General features: G+C 39.1%; 2 protein-coding genes across 4 annotated transcripts in view; one reads left to right on the top strand and one right to left on the bottom strand.

Annotated features, from left to right (window-relative positions):
- Positions 1–2,083, top strand: part of ARID2 (AT-rich interaction domain 2) — a 163,675-nt gene extending 161,592 nt beyond the window's left edge. For both annotated transcript variants that reach the window (XM_045830159.1, XM_045830158.1), the window contains exon 21: positions 489–2,083. In XM_045830159.1, coding sequence (XP_045686115.1) covers positions 489–633 — 145 coding nt within the window. In that variant the 3' untranslated portion in view covers positions 634–2,083. The remainder of the gene's footprint in view (positions 1–488) is intronic.
- An 11,054-nt stretch (positions 2,084–13,137) lies between these two features.
- Positions 13,138–15,220, bottom strand: part of SCAF11 (SR-related CTD associated factor 11) — a 71,058-nt gene continuing 68,975 nt past the window's right edge. For both annotated transcript variants that reach the window (XM_045829099.1, XM_045829100.1), the window contains exon 16: positions 13,138–14,997. In XM_045829099.1, coding sequence (XP_045685055.1) covers positions 14,851–14,997 — 147 coding nt within the window. In that variant the 3' untranslated portion in view covers positions 13,138–14,850. The remainder of the gene's footprint in view (positions 14,998–15,220) is intronic.

Raw genomic sequence — 15,220 nt, 5'->3', positions numbered from 1 at the left:
GGGACCTTACCCTCACTGAGTAATAATTCCTCATTCCCACCTTCCCCCAGCCTCTGGCAACCTCCATTCCACTCTTTGATTCTGTGGATTTGACTATTTTAGAGACACAGTCCAAATTTTCTAGGAGCATGACTGAAATTTAATACAAAATTCTGCTAGCGGTTTCCTGTATTTATTGGAGAAAGGCACCACAGAGAAAAGGCAAACCATCAGAGACGTTGCCTGGTTCTGCCATTATTATTTAAGTGGCGAGGAAGTCATTTCCATTTGGAATGCCTCAAGTTGGCCTCAGTTTGTTCATCTGTAAATTGGAAAGATTAAACTGGTTATTTCCCAGATCCTGCCTTCCCTTCTTACAATGCTATATTAACATTTTACTGTAGGGCTGCGATAATTTCTTTAAAAATGTTAGTTTTTAAACTTGCAAAATCCATAAGGAATCATCACCGTGACTTTGGATGCTGATGAACTTCTTTGTTTTTTTCCAGATTGTTAAAGAGACATGAAAACAACTTATCAGTGCTAGCCATTAGTAACATGGAAGCTTCCTCCACCCTTGCCAAATGCCTTTATGAACTTAATTTTACAGTTCAGAGTAAAGAACAAGAAAAAGACTCAGAAATGCTGCAGTGAAAAATAATTCCACTTCTAGAGTGGGGAACTCAAAGAAAGTCAGATACATTTCACATATTGTTACTGAAGAAAGCACCAAGTCTTAATGGAACTGAGACCATAGAATGAATTCTTTTATCTCCTCCCATGATGCTGAGAGGAAGCTTCGTATTCTGATCTGCGCGAATCCCTTTGTTCTCTGTTTTAAAAAAATCTAAAAAGAAAAAGAAAAAAACTGCTGTGGGATTGTCAACCAGCTTATCTGCAGGATGTTTCTCAGAGCTGATAATCCTGATGGAAACTGGTATGATCAGAATTCAGTACCATCCACATTGGAATATACATGGAATATTGTAAAACCTACATGAGCAGATGAAATAGAAGCATTAAATATTTTTATCTATATCCAAAAAGGAGCACATTTTTATATTTACAAAACCGTTTAAGCTGGTTTGAATAATTAAAAAAAAAAGTTTCAGCACACCTATACCCCCGATCTCAGTGGGGGCCACCAATATCTAGCTATGGATTGTGTGTTTTGTTTAGAAATCAGTAGCTTGGTTTTCTTACTTGAGCCAATATATTTTCACTTATTTATTATCATAAAAATTTACCAGTCAGAATAGATCTTGTAAATATTTGTGAATAGAATGAACACCTTTCATGCCACTGCAGCCACTGGAAATACATTCTGTGGTGTCCGAGAAGCATTATTGGTAGGTTCTAAAGTTTTCTAGACTTTCCTGTCAACTGTAAGTAATTGTGATATATTCTACGCAGTGGATGAATGTTCTTTAAATTTGTGTAAATACTTCTGCAAAGGTACTGATGCTGTAAAGTCAAAACAGTTGTGGAACTGTGATTTTTTTTTCTTTTCTCTTTTTTTTTCTTTTGTATTATACACCTTGTAGAACTCATTTTGCTGGCTAAAAGAGTATGGAATAATATATCTCATGTCATTTTTGTAGAAGAAAAACTATTTGAAGGTTTTTTTGGTTTTCCCTAACATGTATCCACTGTAAACATTTGTCACGTGCAAGCTCAGAGCTTGGACAGAATTTTTTGTATTTGTAAATTGGTTTAAATACATGGAATTTTATACAGGTTTTCTCCTGTGTTATATATGCATTATGTGCAGGTATGATATTTTCTTCACTACTTTTTCTATCTTAATATAGTGTGGAATTTTATTGTATTATTCTTCCATTCTTAATACTGTACCACATTCCTGCTCACAAACTGCTCACTTCCTTAAATTGTCTTTCTTCCCCTCAGCGTGACATGTATCCATTTATAACTGCCTATTGCCTGTTCTATTAGCATCCAAAAATGTGGAAGGCCTTCCAACCACCATTTCTGCTGTGTCCTTAGGATGTGCAGTAAAAAATATAGACCTAACAGTTTATGTTATAGAATGGCTTTATTTACTTTGGTGACTGTTTATAGTTTTTAAATAAAAGACTGAACATTTTCTTGAGTCTTTCATTTCTGAGTATGGTGAAGGCATTAAAAATATAGAGAGAATCTTAAATTCAGCTGAAGGCAAGGTCCAGTCACCTATTTGAGATATGTTGATTTATATTACATTAAAGAGAACAGATGACAGAGGTCCTTTCTATGACAAACTTGGATGAGATAAGTGGGAGGTTGAGAGTATTTATTTGTTAGACTGCAAAGCAAACCCAAATTGTTGTTTGATACTGTGTTTCTTTCCACAATGCAGCCAAATATTCAACTTGAATTTGGGAGCAGCTACTTAAAGTACAAAGGCCTTAGTTTGGATACAATTTTTTTTACTATCTTGATTCAGCTAGTAGCAAAGGAAAACCTAGTTTCTCCCTGAAGGGGCCTCCCTGGCGGCGCACTCTCCCGTGTGGTAATGAATGCAGAAGAAACATCTCGTGTTGCAACGTGAGCCGCAGTGCTTTCCCAGGGCTGTGGGGCTCATTCTGGGCCCACCTCCCGAAATCAGGACCGCCAGCCGACACGCCAGGGATGCTGTGGTTGACGCTATAGTGATTCTCAGAGCCCCAAAACTTACAAGACTCCCAATGGTTGACATCAGTTGGAGAATTTTCTATTCATTGTATTTACCTAAAATTCTCTTGAATTTTTCTAACATAATTTTGTGTAACATCAGTAACTTTGTGTAATAGTAACGTTTGTTTTAAAGGTACATGTTTCTTTTGCAAACTAAGAAACTGCTGTGGTACTTAAATTAATAGCAAAGAGAAGAACCTCCAGGTTTAGAAAAATGATTTTCATATTCACCATTCTTCCACCTCATTGGAATTGCATGCCATAGTTCTAGCTTTTGTGCTATAATATGTAAATATGTCTGTAGTTTCTCGAAGCATTGGTCTCAGCAGAGAATTTTCTAAATGTATTTGACCTAATGAAACCAAGTATGGCTTCCCACTTAGGTTTTTCTCCTTATAGCTTTATAGAACTATGTAATGGAACAACATGGACTTGCTGGGTAATGGAATTGAAGTGCTCGTGCACAAGTTCTGCGTAACCCTCTCATTCATGAAAAGGTGCTCCTCGCTAGACAGAAACTTGCTGATTTCCAGTATTGTTATTTTTGTCTAAAGTTATGTAAATACATGCTTTAATGTTATCTTTAAGAAATCTATGTAAATAATATAGTCTACAACATAGAGACTGTACAATTCTGTGTTATATATGTGCCTAGTGCTCTGTTGGCACTCAATAAATTTTAAGTAACAAAATTGATAATCATATAGCCAAGGCATATTTTTCTTCCAAGCTCAAGACAGGATGTGACTATACACTAATGAGACTTGGCAGTTCAAACCACACGTGAAAACTTGTCTCATTACTTTATAGTCATGCCATGTATGTTTTTTTAACCATAAAATGACAATAAAAATGATTTTTAAAATGAGAATGTTTTGGATAAGTGACTTCTGTCCTGATCTTAACCACTGTGATCAAAGTATCAAACACCAAAGGAAGCATGAGAAGGGTTTTTTTTTTTTTTAATCACAAAACAAGCTGCGACCACGTGGGGTGCTTTGCTGGGATCAGTTTGATCAAAGAGTAGTAAGTTAAAGAAATAAATCCAGTATGTATTCAAGGGAAAATGTAGCTTATCAATCACTCTCATATTACTGTGTCTCTCTTCAGACTGCAAAGAACAGTTGCTGGGATGCTCCAAGTTTTAACCACTTTCTCTCAAGGCAGCAAAACAAATGAAGACAGCGCTACCTTCTAACTACGTTACAGCCGCCGTTAACTTTTCCCACTGCCCTTTATTTGTCTTTCGTTGCATTTGTGTCTCCACATTTCATTTAGGAAAAGGAACAAGAGCTTCCACTGTAAAAATGGAGGACTAGACACTGTAAAAAAAAGGCTAAGGTGCATTGCACAGATTAAGCAAGCAGATTGATCCCTGATGACAGTAAGTCCCTACTTAACATTGTCAGTGGGTCCTTGGAACTGGTGAAACAACGTGTATAACAGCCAGTTTTACGAGGCTAAGAGATAAAAACAAGAGAGGTTCCTATAGCATCTCATCGTTACAGCACAATGCTGAACAGGACCGTGTCCCTCAAGGGCCTGCTGTCCACTTCCGTATGGAGAGAGAGCTGTCATTAGGTCCTGTGGACTTCACTCTGAAACGAAGTCCACACTGGATACATGTACACATTCAAAAGATAAGATCCTTCTTATCTTTGGTGAATAGGTAATAACACACATGCAATTCAAGAATCAAAACGTTCAAGAGGTAGTCTGAAACGTCTCCCACCCGCACTGGCCAGGTAAAGGTTGTTTGTGTTTCTGAACTACATCTATGGTATTGATCAGGTACAAGCAAGTGTATTTCCTCACTTTTACACAAAATATTTCATACCATAGATGCCAGTGCCCTTTTTAAAAAACTCTAAGATCTTGCGGAGATGAAAAGAGCTCCATTTAGTGGGTGTGCCACGATTTCCTTAATCCCTTATTGATGGGCATGTTTCCAAACTTTAAGTGTGCTGGTCACTAAAACTTGCTAAGCATTTTCCTGTCAGGCACTGTGTTAAGCCTTCTACAGGTATCGTCTCAGTCTTCACAATGACCCAATGTAACAACTAATATAAGGAGAGTTTAGAATAGTCAGTGCCTTGACTAAGGTTATCTGGCAAGTATTGGTAAGTGGAGCTATTTAAGCAGCACACGGAGCCTAATTATAGAGAATAATTAGGAGAATTCTTCCCCCGGGGAGTCAGACCTCACCTGTTCCGGGTGCCAATTTTTATTTTTGTGTTTGCTTCATTGTTGCTATTCCAATCATCTGCTATCTATCTGGTGTCTGGTCTGAACAACTGCTACCTGACTTTTGGTCAGAGATGTTCCTCTTAAACACTCTCAGGATGTAAACAGGATTCGTTCCCCCCTCCCATCTCCCTGAAGTCTGTCCAGCTTGCAGTCTTGATGGAGTGCCTGTGCTGCATGCTGTGAGGTTAAGGAGATGCCTTGCTCCGAGGCCGAGGCAAGCTTGCAAGTGCTACCCAATAAGGCAAAACAAGAGCTGTAAGAATTATACAGCGTTTGGGGAGTCCAACATGTGACAGCCGTCCTTTGACTGATGGGTGGGGAAGGCAGAGTAGGAAGGGCTTCATGGAAAAAGAAAAATGCCTTTTTAATTAGAGACTTTAAAGGCCAACAGAAATTTGACAGGCCTAATAGTGGCAAGGGACTGAGTTTAGAGAAACCTTGCTCAAGAATAGAGATTACAAATTAACTGGTGTAGGAGTTAGAGAGAGGGATCAAAGCTGTAAACATTTGCCACACACACAAGACACACAAAAATAAAGCCCTTGACAGTATTTCAGAGAGGAGCAGAGTGAGTGAGGTATCACAAAAGCAGAGAAATGACTCATCCCAAAAAAAACCTAAAGGGCTCCGTGAAGTGTGGTCTGAAAATCAAAGGTAACAGCTTGAACCAGATCTGGCTGAGGAGGACTCCAGAATCCCTGGACTAGACTGGATGGCTTTCCTGAACTGCTGGTGAGACATTTAGCTTTTGCTTTAGAGCGGGTTTGTTGAGTTGAACGTTCAGATATGATGCCCTCTCTACAGCTGAACGAAAGATACTACTAATTTTTAAGGTTGACCCTCCTGACAAATTCCCTCTTGCAGGGCAACGGGACACCCTTGTTTGGGAACACGCAACCCCTGAGTTGTACACCCTTTGAAAGTTGGCATGGTTTGTCAAAACAGCTTAGGGAGGGGGAAAAAGGAGCTGAAAGCTGCAGTCTAATACAGAGCACAATTTTAAGTGCAGACACACTAACGTCAGTGTCTTACCTGAGGAGATGGACCAGTGACCAGTTGGTGATCACAGTTGGCTGTGAGATGAACATTTCATGTACTCTGGTGAGTGGCAATGGGTACAGAAATAAGGATGAGCCGCTTCTGGTGCCCAAAGTGCCTAGGCAAGTGGCAGGAGGAAGAGTAGCGTGGGGCGCACAGCGCTGGGCAGACCTGGTGACGCGCCGAGACGCAGGACTGCGAGATGGTTACGGGCATCGGCTTTGGGCGCAGGCCCCACTGTGAGGTCTGACTTGGCCACTGACGAGCTGAGTGATCGCGGGTAACTTCACTCCTCATTTCTTCTGTATAACATGGTTGAAAATAGATCCTACATGCAGGGTTGTTAGGAAAATGAGGAGCTAGGGTGAATGAAACGCTGGCACAGGGCCAGTAAGAGACACTCAGTGACTGGTCATCAAAATTGTACTTGCTAGAGCTGGGAACATGATGTCAGCTATTGAAGTGTAAAAAGAAAAGGCTTCTTCAAATGACGATTTGGGGAAAGCCATTTGCGATGATGACTGTATGGGTGCCCGTAATTCCTTTAGGCACGTGTGTAAATAAAGCCTGTTGAATGGAGCACACAGCCTGATGTTCCTGTGAGGGTCTGGCTGCACCCTGGAACTGTGTGAACACCCTGGAGATGTTCACGACCTCCTCTCAGTGGGTTCTCAACCCCAAATAACACACATCAGGACTTGAAAACAAAGTTTAAAAAAGGGGTGGGTGCCAACCCTCAAAAGCTGCTGCTGCTTCTGAGAGAGCAGGATAGAATCCAAATGGTTTTAAGACAAGCTGTGATCTAATTATGCTTTTCTAACAAAACAGCTGTGATGTACAGGGGATCTAAAAAGTTGGCTGCGCTTTGTGTCTTGCTTGCACATCAGCCGCCACCTGGGAGATTTTCAGCTGACCCACAGGCAGACACTAGTTGGTTTGGGGCGAGCCCAGTTAGAGCTTTCTCCGCAACCCTAAATAGGAACTAGGTTGCGAACCACTAGACAAGTGAGTTGTATTTCCATCACTATCCAAGAGGAGACAGTGGAAAGACCAGTCTGGATTTTAAGGGCAGAGATTATCCAAGGAAATAAGATATTTTGCCATTCACATCATTGACCCCAAGAAGGAATATACCTGCCAAAAAGGATTGCTTGTGGTTAATTGGGCCCAAATTCATCATCAGAGTCCAGTAGCCATTGTTTACAGAGGCCTTTGAAATACATTGCACATCAGAACAAAGCCCGAGTTGCTAGGCCTCCTACTTGGCATTCCTGCCCTCTGAGCCAAACTTTACAAGTAAGTTCCTGGAATCATATTCAACCAATTGGCTAAGACCTGCTCTGTCCAATCAGAGCCGTGCAGCTATGTCATTTGCACCCACACTGACTACTCAGAAGGGCTCCATGATGACCACTCAGGGACACAGGTGGGGACTTGACATGAGTGGACCTCACCCTTTTCTCCTGCAGTGCACTTTGCTTCCTTCTGAGGTTGTGCTTCCCAGGTTTGCAAACTTTTAAGTTTCTCCTTTCACTATACCCCAGACTGGGGACTCCTGTTGGCAGCACCTTTTGTTGACAGCATCTATTACCTTAAACCTCAAGGTAGGGGAGCAGCAGCCGCTTGTATACAGGTCACTCCAGCTCAGAGAGGGACGTACTCAAGGTCACAAAGCTCTACCCTAGTTCTACATAAGCTCTAACTTAGCCTAGGATGGCTATGAAAGTGGCCTAACACAAAATCCTAAATACACTTAAATTTTTTTTTTGTGCTTATCAGTTTTTGTTAGTGTTTGTGTTTTTAATGTGTGGCCCAAGATAGCTCTTCTCCCAGTGTTGCCCAGACACCACAGGTTGGACGCCCCTGCAGCATCCACTCCTACTTAAGCACCACAAATGGATTGCCTCTAGTGCTCACAGGATTGCGGGGGAAAATGCTAAACTAGTTATGGTTTGGGAGGTATGCTGCCTTATGACTAAGAGGTTTCTAAGCCATAAAGCTGGGAGATCCCCACAACTCACACATTAGCACCCATCAGTTGCCAGAAGAGGCCAAGTCCTCCCTTGGGAGCTGTGTGGGGAGCCAGCTACCCCTGTCACAGCCGGGTGCTCAAGCTGACTAGGCCAGAGCAAGAGTGGGAGGGAAGGTGGCATCTCTCCAGCTTACAGCAAAGCCTCTGGGACTTTCCCCCACCCTCACAGCACAAGCAATAAGGACTAATTTTTTTTTTAATTTTTTCTGATCATACAACTCATTCTATGCAGGAAACTTGGAAGCCAAAAAAAGCATAGAGAAAATCCTCTACTATGCAAAATAATCCCTATTAATAACTTCTAATTTTTGGTCTTTAAAAAAAAAGGTTGGAATATTGTAGTTTGTGTCCTGTTTTTTAATGCTATTTTTTTTAACCTGAAAACATTTTAAAAAGCTCAAAATACCTTCACATGAATGAAGCAGTTTAACCAACCCCTTCCAATTTTCCACTATGAAATCCAGAAAGGACTATGTGGACCAGTATGTTTACATCATTATGGAGAGAGTATATGACCCTTTTAAGACTTTTTCTACTTATTTTCAAATCGCCTTTCAGAAAAGTTGTACAAATTTGCATTCTCAACAATACTGAGTTTCCTCACAGCAGTCCTGTCAGATTTTTATTAGTTTGATAAGAGAAAACCACATTGTTTAACTGTAAGGTTGGGCACTTTGCATGCTTAACCACTTTTATTGAGGCTTTCATGGTTTTGAGCAATCTTTTAAAATACCAATCGGATCAAGTCAAACACCTTCTGCTTAAAAGCTTTTATTTGCATAATATATTGCCGTCGATCTTCATTCCAGCCACTCTGGGCTTAGGGTTGCCGTGCTCTTTGGACACAGGCCTTTTGTACCAGCTACTCCCTCTGCAAACTCATCTACTGCCTAGTTCTTAATCATCTTTTAGCTCTTAGCTTAAGGGTCACTCCTCCCAGGGACTCACTGACAACTCTTAGGTCCTATTACCCTAGCATACATATTTGGAGCACCCTGCAGTCCTGCTGTACCAGCTGATTTCTCAAAAGAAACTTGCAGGCAAGAAGGGGCTCGAAAGAAGTATTCCAAGTCATGAAAGCCAAGGACCTACATCCAAGATTAATCTATCCAGCAAAGCTATCATTTAGAATGGAAGGGAAGACAAAGCGCTTCCCAGATAAGGTCAAGTTAAAGGAGTTCACCATCACCAAGCCCTTACTATATGAAACGTTAAAGGGACTTACTTAAGAAGAAAAAATATGAACAGTAAAATGACGACAAACTACTATCAACAAATGAACCTAAAAGAAAAGAAAATGGAAACAAAAACTAAGCAAACAACAAGAACAAAATCAGAGAAATGGACACCACAGGCAGGGTTTCCAGTGAGGTTGGAGAGGGAAAGAATGGGGAAAAGGCACAGGGAAGAAGCAGCGTAATTGGTAGGCATAAAATACACGGGAGAGGTCAAAAATGGTGTAGGAAACAGAGAACTCAAAGAACTTATGTGCAACCCATGGACATGAACTAAGTGGCAAGGGAGGAATGCTGGAGGCTTAGAGGGCACAGGGTGGAGGGGGGTAAGGGGGGCGACTGGGAAAACTATAATAGCATCAATATACTTAAAAAAAACCCAAAACTTTCCAAGAACCTGCCAATGACGCCGACGACATGATGCATAGCTGCTTTTTCACACCGTGTCAGATTGCTCTGTGAAGGCAAGAGCGGTGTTTTTCCCTATGTCTTCCTTAGTGTGCAACACACAGGCTGGAGCTGTGTGTGGAATCTATGATGCAGACCAGTGCTTTCCAACTCGTGTGCCACGAGAATTTTTAAAAACATGCTTGGTCAGGGGCGTTGACCTTCTCCCTTAGGTTGTCTAATAAAAAACTGACAACAGCCGGCACAACAGCTGCCCGGTGTCAATGAATCAAAATCATACTTATATTTTTGTCAGATCAGCAAAATATACATATATTTTTGGTGTGGCACAGAATTTTGGTAGTTTGTATCCCATGAGGTGAAAAAGGCTGAAAATCACAGATGTAGAAAGTATGACCAAAAGCTACGCCACTGGAAGACCAGTCTGTGGTGTTTAAATCAACTGGTGTGCACAGAATCGAAGGAACACTTGAGACTATTCAGAGGTCAGAGTAACATTGCTGGGGAGAGTTAGGTTTTATTGCAAAGATGATACAGAAGAAACAGCAATTGTTTGAGAATGGAGAGGGAGCAAGAGCAAAGCATTCATGAAAGGTGGCTTCCATATTCAAGGCTTAGTATCTCTAAGATAGGAAAAATGGGAGTGCTATTGAAACGGCAAAAATGAGGTCTGGTTAGACACAGGATGAATACCCTTTCCTCACTCCCTCCCCCAAGCAAAGTCAGTCACATCCTCTTCTCTGCTCCTACTGTATTTTACTTTCTGGTTAAGCAATTACTTCCATGTGGTATATAAATGTTTACATCTGTGAGCTCAGCGACACACCCCAAGCCACGAACTGACTTGGGCACCTACCAACTCTAGGTCTGAATCCTGGCCAAATCACCAATAGCTGTGTAACTAATTCAGTTAATGCCTTAAATTTTTTTTTTCATTTATTTACTGATTTGAAACTTCAGTTTGTTGTTCCATTTATTTTTTTCTGAAGATTTTATTTTTAGAGAGGGGGGAAGGGAGGAAGAGAAACATCAATGTGTGGCTGACTCTCGAGTGTCCCCTCCTGAGTACCTGGCGTACAACCCAGACATATGCCCTGACTGGGAATTGAACCAGTGACCTTGATGTATCCAGATGATGCTCTTACCTACTGAGCTACCTGGCCAGAGCACAGTTAATGCTTTATGCATCTCAACTTTCTCATTAGAGAACAAAGATAATTATTAGCTTTGCTTTTATAGATCAAATGAGGTAACACATAAAATGTTTGAGTCCCTGAAACATTACAAGCTTAATGTTAATTTTGTACTATTCTTTTTGAAGACTGTGGAATGAATAAACTTGGTATGTGAAGAACACAAGAATTCCTTAGGAAAAGTAGGTATGCAATGTTTGATGAGATGAATGTCCAGTAAGATCTTATAAAACAAGAACAATTTTATATACTCAGTCACAATTATCAAAGGTGAAATTATTAATCTCAGGAACTGCGGTGGGACTATAAATTAGTATACTCCTTCTAGAAAGCAATTTGGCAACATCTATCCAAATTAAAATGCACACATCTTGAAATTCAATGTAACCTCATACACAAGAAGGTTCATAGAAATAAGTCACAAAGGATGTTCATTAAAACACTGTCTCTAATAGCTAACAGAAGAACATAATAGAGCCATTACAACACAGAACATGGACAACAGAATATATTTTCGATTTCTTAAGGGACCTAGAGATGCAGTTTCATAGAATATAATTTATGTGGCTGGGGAAACTGATTATCCTGGAACCCCATAAAGCATCTTTGTAAATGTGCTTAAGACCATGAGAACATAAAGAAACATCTTTCTGATGGTTCTCTCTGGATAGACAAACCAGCTTTGGGAAATGATGGGAGTTTTACACGAACTATAATAGAATTTTTAAATTTATGGGGAAATAAAAAATGATTGACCAAGCTATTCTACTTCCAGGAGTTAATCCCCAGAAAAATATCTGAAATGGGCACAATTTATGTAGTCAGATGTTTACATCAGTTTTATTTATGTTAGTACAATCTATATTTTACTAATTTATTTACCTGTATTAGTAAGAACAGCTTATCCAACAGAAGGCTGTTTCAGGTTAAGGAATATCTGGGTAATCGAATGTTTATATAGCCATTAAAAATCATGCTGTAGAATAATTTTTATTAAAATGGCAACTTCTCAATACCTCATTAAATGAAAAGGGTGTTACAACAATTTATATGCAATTTCATCAGTATTAATAGTGGTTACTTTTAAATGGTAGAATTATGATTTTCCTCCTTTTGTTATTCTGTTTCTTCCATCTTTACTAATTTTTTCAGTTACTACAGATTTTCTTTTTTACAGTGATTATGTAATTAGGAAAAAATGCTAATAAAATAGATGCTTATAGCTAACTCTAAGCTTGCTTTACAACTTGGACATTAATATAACTACGATGCTAGTTACTTTGGTGCAAACTCAAGAAATCAACAAATGTTTGGAAAGAGTTATAATGAAGTAAAAGTCCATTTCACAGGAATCTTAATAAAATGTTAACGACACTACATTGTTTATCAAAAGAATTTATTAGAAAATAGTACACACTACACGTCTGCTTATGAAAGAGCACGGATTCGGCAGCCAGCACTCCACCCTCAGACAGCGTCTCCTGCCCACGGGCAGCCCTGTGCTTCTGAAGCTGCACCTTGCAGATGGGACCTTCCAGCAGTGCACACTGTGACCATTTACCATCCAAAGGAAGACGATGAAGAAAATGTGGTAAGTACCAGGGGCAAAAGCACAAAAATTTGGAATGTTCAAATAATAAGTAACTACTTTCAGTCTCAAATTTCTAGGCATCACTGTAGCCTCAAACATTGGTCAATGTGACTATTAAGTTAAAGGGACCAAAGTTTCAAAGGTCAAGTTAATACTGAATCTTCATAAATACTGTGATCCCACAAAATGTTTTTGATTAAATTTATGTCCATGCAGAATTAACATAAATTTCTGAAAAAAGCAAGAATGGGGAATGTTAAAAGCAATGTATTTTTAACATAAAGCATGCACTTTCTAATACATTCTTAAATATTGCAAAGTTTTAAAAGTTTGAACTCTAATCCAGTAACATTCTTCACTAGCTATTTTAAATGCGGTCTACCCAGCACCCCAACCAGATGTGGGACACACACTTGTTATTTGAAAGCAAGACAAACGTAACTCCTGGCAGCGCTAGTGATGATATGCAGCTTGATCACACCACACCACCTAGTCTTTCTTCAGAACTTATTTTAAATGTTTGCAAAAGATAACTGGTGTAAAGCAAATTTTAAGATGTCACCCAACCCCCAAACATCACTGAAAGAAAATGAAGGGAAAAAGTAGGTATTCTCTGACGAATCAGTTCAGGCAACGTGCTACAAAATCTTCAGAGTGTGAACCAGCTTTAACTCAAAATAGATTTAAAGTTCACACAATTGTTTTTACAGCTTGAAACTAAAACAAATGAGGATGTGTGCATTGATATTTAAAAGTCTTAATATTTTATTGGAAGAAATATACTTCTAAACTTCATTCCCCATCTTCATCTAAACACAAACTTTAATTAAAAATATATACAAATCAGTAGAATACCTGTATTACTAATGCCCAGAAATGCAGAATAAAGATCAAAACTCCTTGGAAATATTTCTAACAGTTTTTGGGATTACACTCATAATCTAATAAAGATTATGAACTAGCACAATCATTACTGGGAACATAGTTTCAAAATATTTTGCCTATCAAAGCTAGCACCAGGAAAGTATTGTGCACATGAAAATTGAGAAACACATAATCTTTATTCACAAAATCACAGCCCTACAGAGTATTGCTCTTGCTTGTTCAGCCAGTAGCAGGGCCAGTCTGTCTCACTGAAGCTTCTCTCTATCTTGAGTCACTAACACCTAAGCAGCTTTCCAGTTATTTGGTGTCTATTGAAAATTGTTACTAGAATAAAAGATTATCATGAAAGACAACCAATTTTTTCTTCCAAAATGCCAATTAAAACAATGGCACTATAACACTTTTCACTTACCTTTTATAAAAATTAACATATTCTAGTATTTAAAAAAAACAACCAAATCCCTAGTCCCTGAAGGCCTAACCAAAACTCCGTGACTTAATTCCTCTCTCTTTCCAAGACACAAGTGTTAACGTGTCTAGACTTTTGCAACATGTTCAGCGGCCATCATGTGGTCACCAAACCAACACTTCGTTCATTGTGAAGCATTTGGAGATTTTTCAGGTGTGAAAAGAATTTCATTAGTGATTGGACAGATGAACAACAACCTGAAAACCACTGAAGTGAAACGCATAATTCTACCATAGTCCCAAGGGAGGGTCACCACCACTTAACAGCAGTTCTCCAGTTGGCACAGTTAATTCATCATCTCCCATCGGTAGGAAATAGGAAAGGAGGTAATTTTTACAAAGTCAGCACTTTCTCCAAACTGGTCTTCTAAATTCAGAAAAGAAGTTATACTGCCAAAGTTGTCAACCTAGCAAGCCAAACCGCTTCATCTCAGTAGGGGGAAAAAAGGCACAAAGAAAAACAAGCAGCATACCCTTTATTTGGTGATACAATGGGTCAACAGTGTTCCAAAGTTTTGAACACTGAATTTTTACTCAGGTGATAATTTGTTTTTTATCTAAGCAATTTATTCAGATGTGTGCTTTAAAAATACAGATTAGGAACCCTGCAGTTGGTATGTTCTGTTATTAGAAGTATTTCTCATGGTAATACATTACTTAACTCTCTATAATTAGAGGGGAAAATCATATAGTTCATACTTTATTTTTAGCCTAGCAGAATAAATGTATTATATGTACATCTCTTCCAAAACCAGTGCACTTAGGAATCTCTAATTTATGCACTCCACCGTCCAAATTAAAATGCTGTACACCACCTTCAGTATCCACACTGCGACATAGTCCTAGTAAAAATGCACATTCCTTTAACCCCTTTACTTTCCCTTGAAATTGCTTGTACTGAGAAGGGAGGAGGAAAGGATATAGAAGTTGCAGTGCAGAACTAGCATTTATTTTGAACAAAACATTATATCCTATGTTAAAAAAAATAACTTTATCAAAACCAAATTTCAATCACAGTTGTGTACGATTTTCAGTTAAAGGTACTAGTTGAAATTGCACTTGGCAGGTATCTTGATAGTGTCCTCTACAGCGCTCTCCACTTCAGCCTATGTTTTTCTCAGTAGACACAGGTTCTTCCAGAGTTTTCTTTTGGCTTCCCTTCCGTGAATATTTGTATTTGTCTACGTAGGCTTTAACCAAATTTGCCACTTTAGTAGAATTGACTTCTCCACTCTTACTATGACAAACCTATGAAAAAATGAGGGGAATTTTTTTCATAGTTAAAGGGAATAAAATGGAGAGCTTGGTGAAAAACAACTAACCCCAAACAAGACATTTTTCCGTATTTCATATCTCATATGAACTTACTCAAAAGGTAAAAAAGCAGGCAAGAATTAGAAGAAGCTAACCCTTATTATTTTGCATAGACTTAAGCATTCCTTTATCAAACTAGAGAAGGCTGACAACAGTG

The sequence above is a fragment of the Phyllostomus hastatus genome, unplaced genomic scaffold (genome assembly GCF_019186645.2).
Source record: "Phyllostomus hastatus isolate PE091 unplaced genomic scaffold, TTU_PhHast_1.1 phas_scaffold_93, whole genome shotgun sequence".
Lineage (NCBI taxonomy): Eukaryota > Metazoa > Chordata > Mammalia > Chiroptera > Phyllostomidae > Phyllostomus > Phyllostomus hastatus.
The sequence above is the reverse complement of the archived record's forward strand: the minus strand, read 5'-3'. Positions and strand labels throughout refer to the sequence as shown.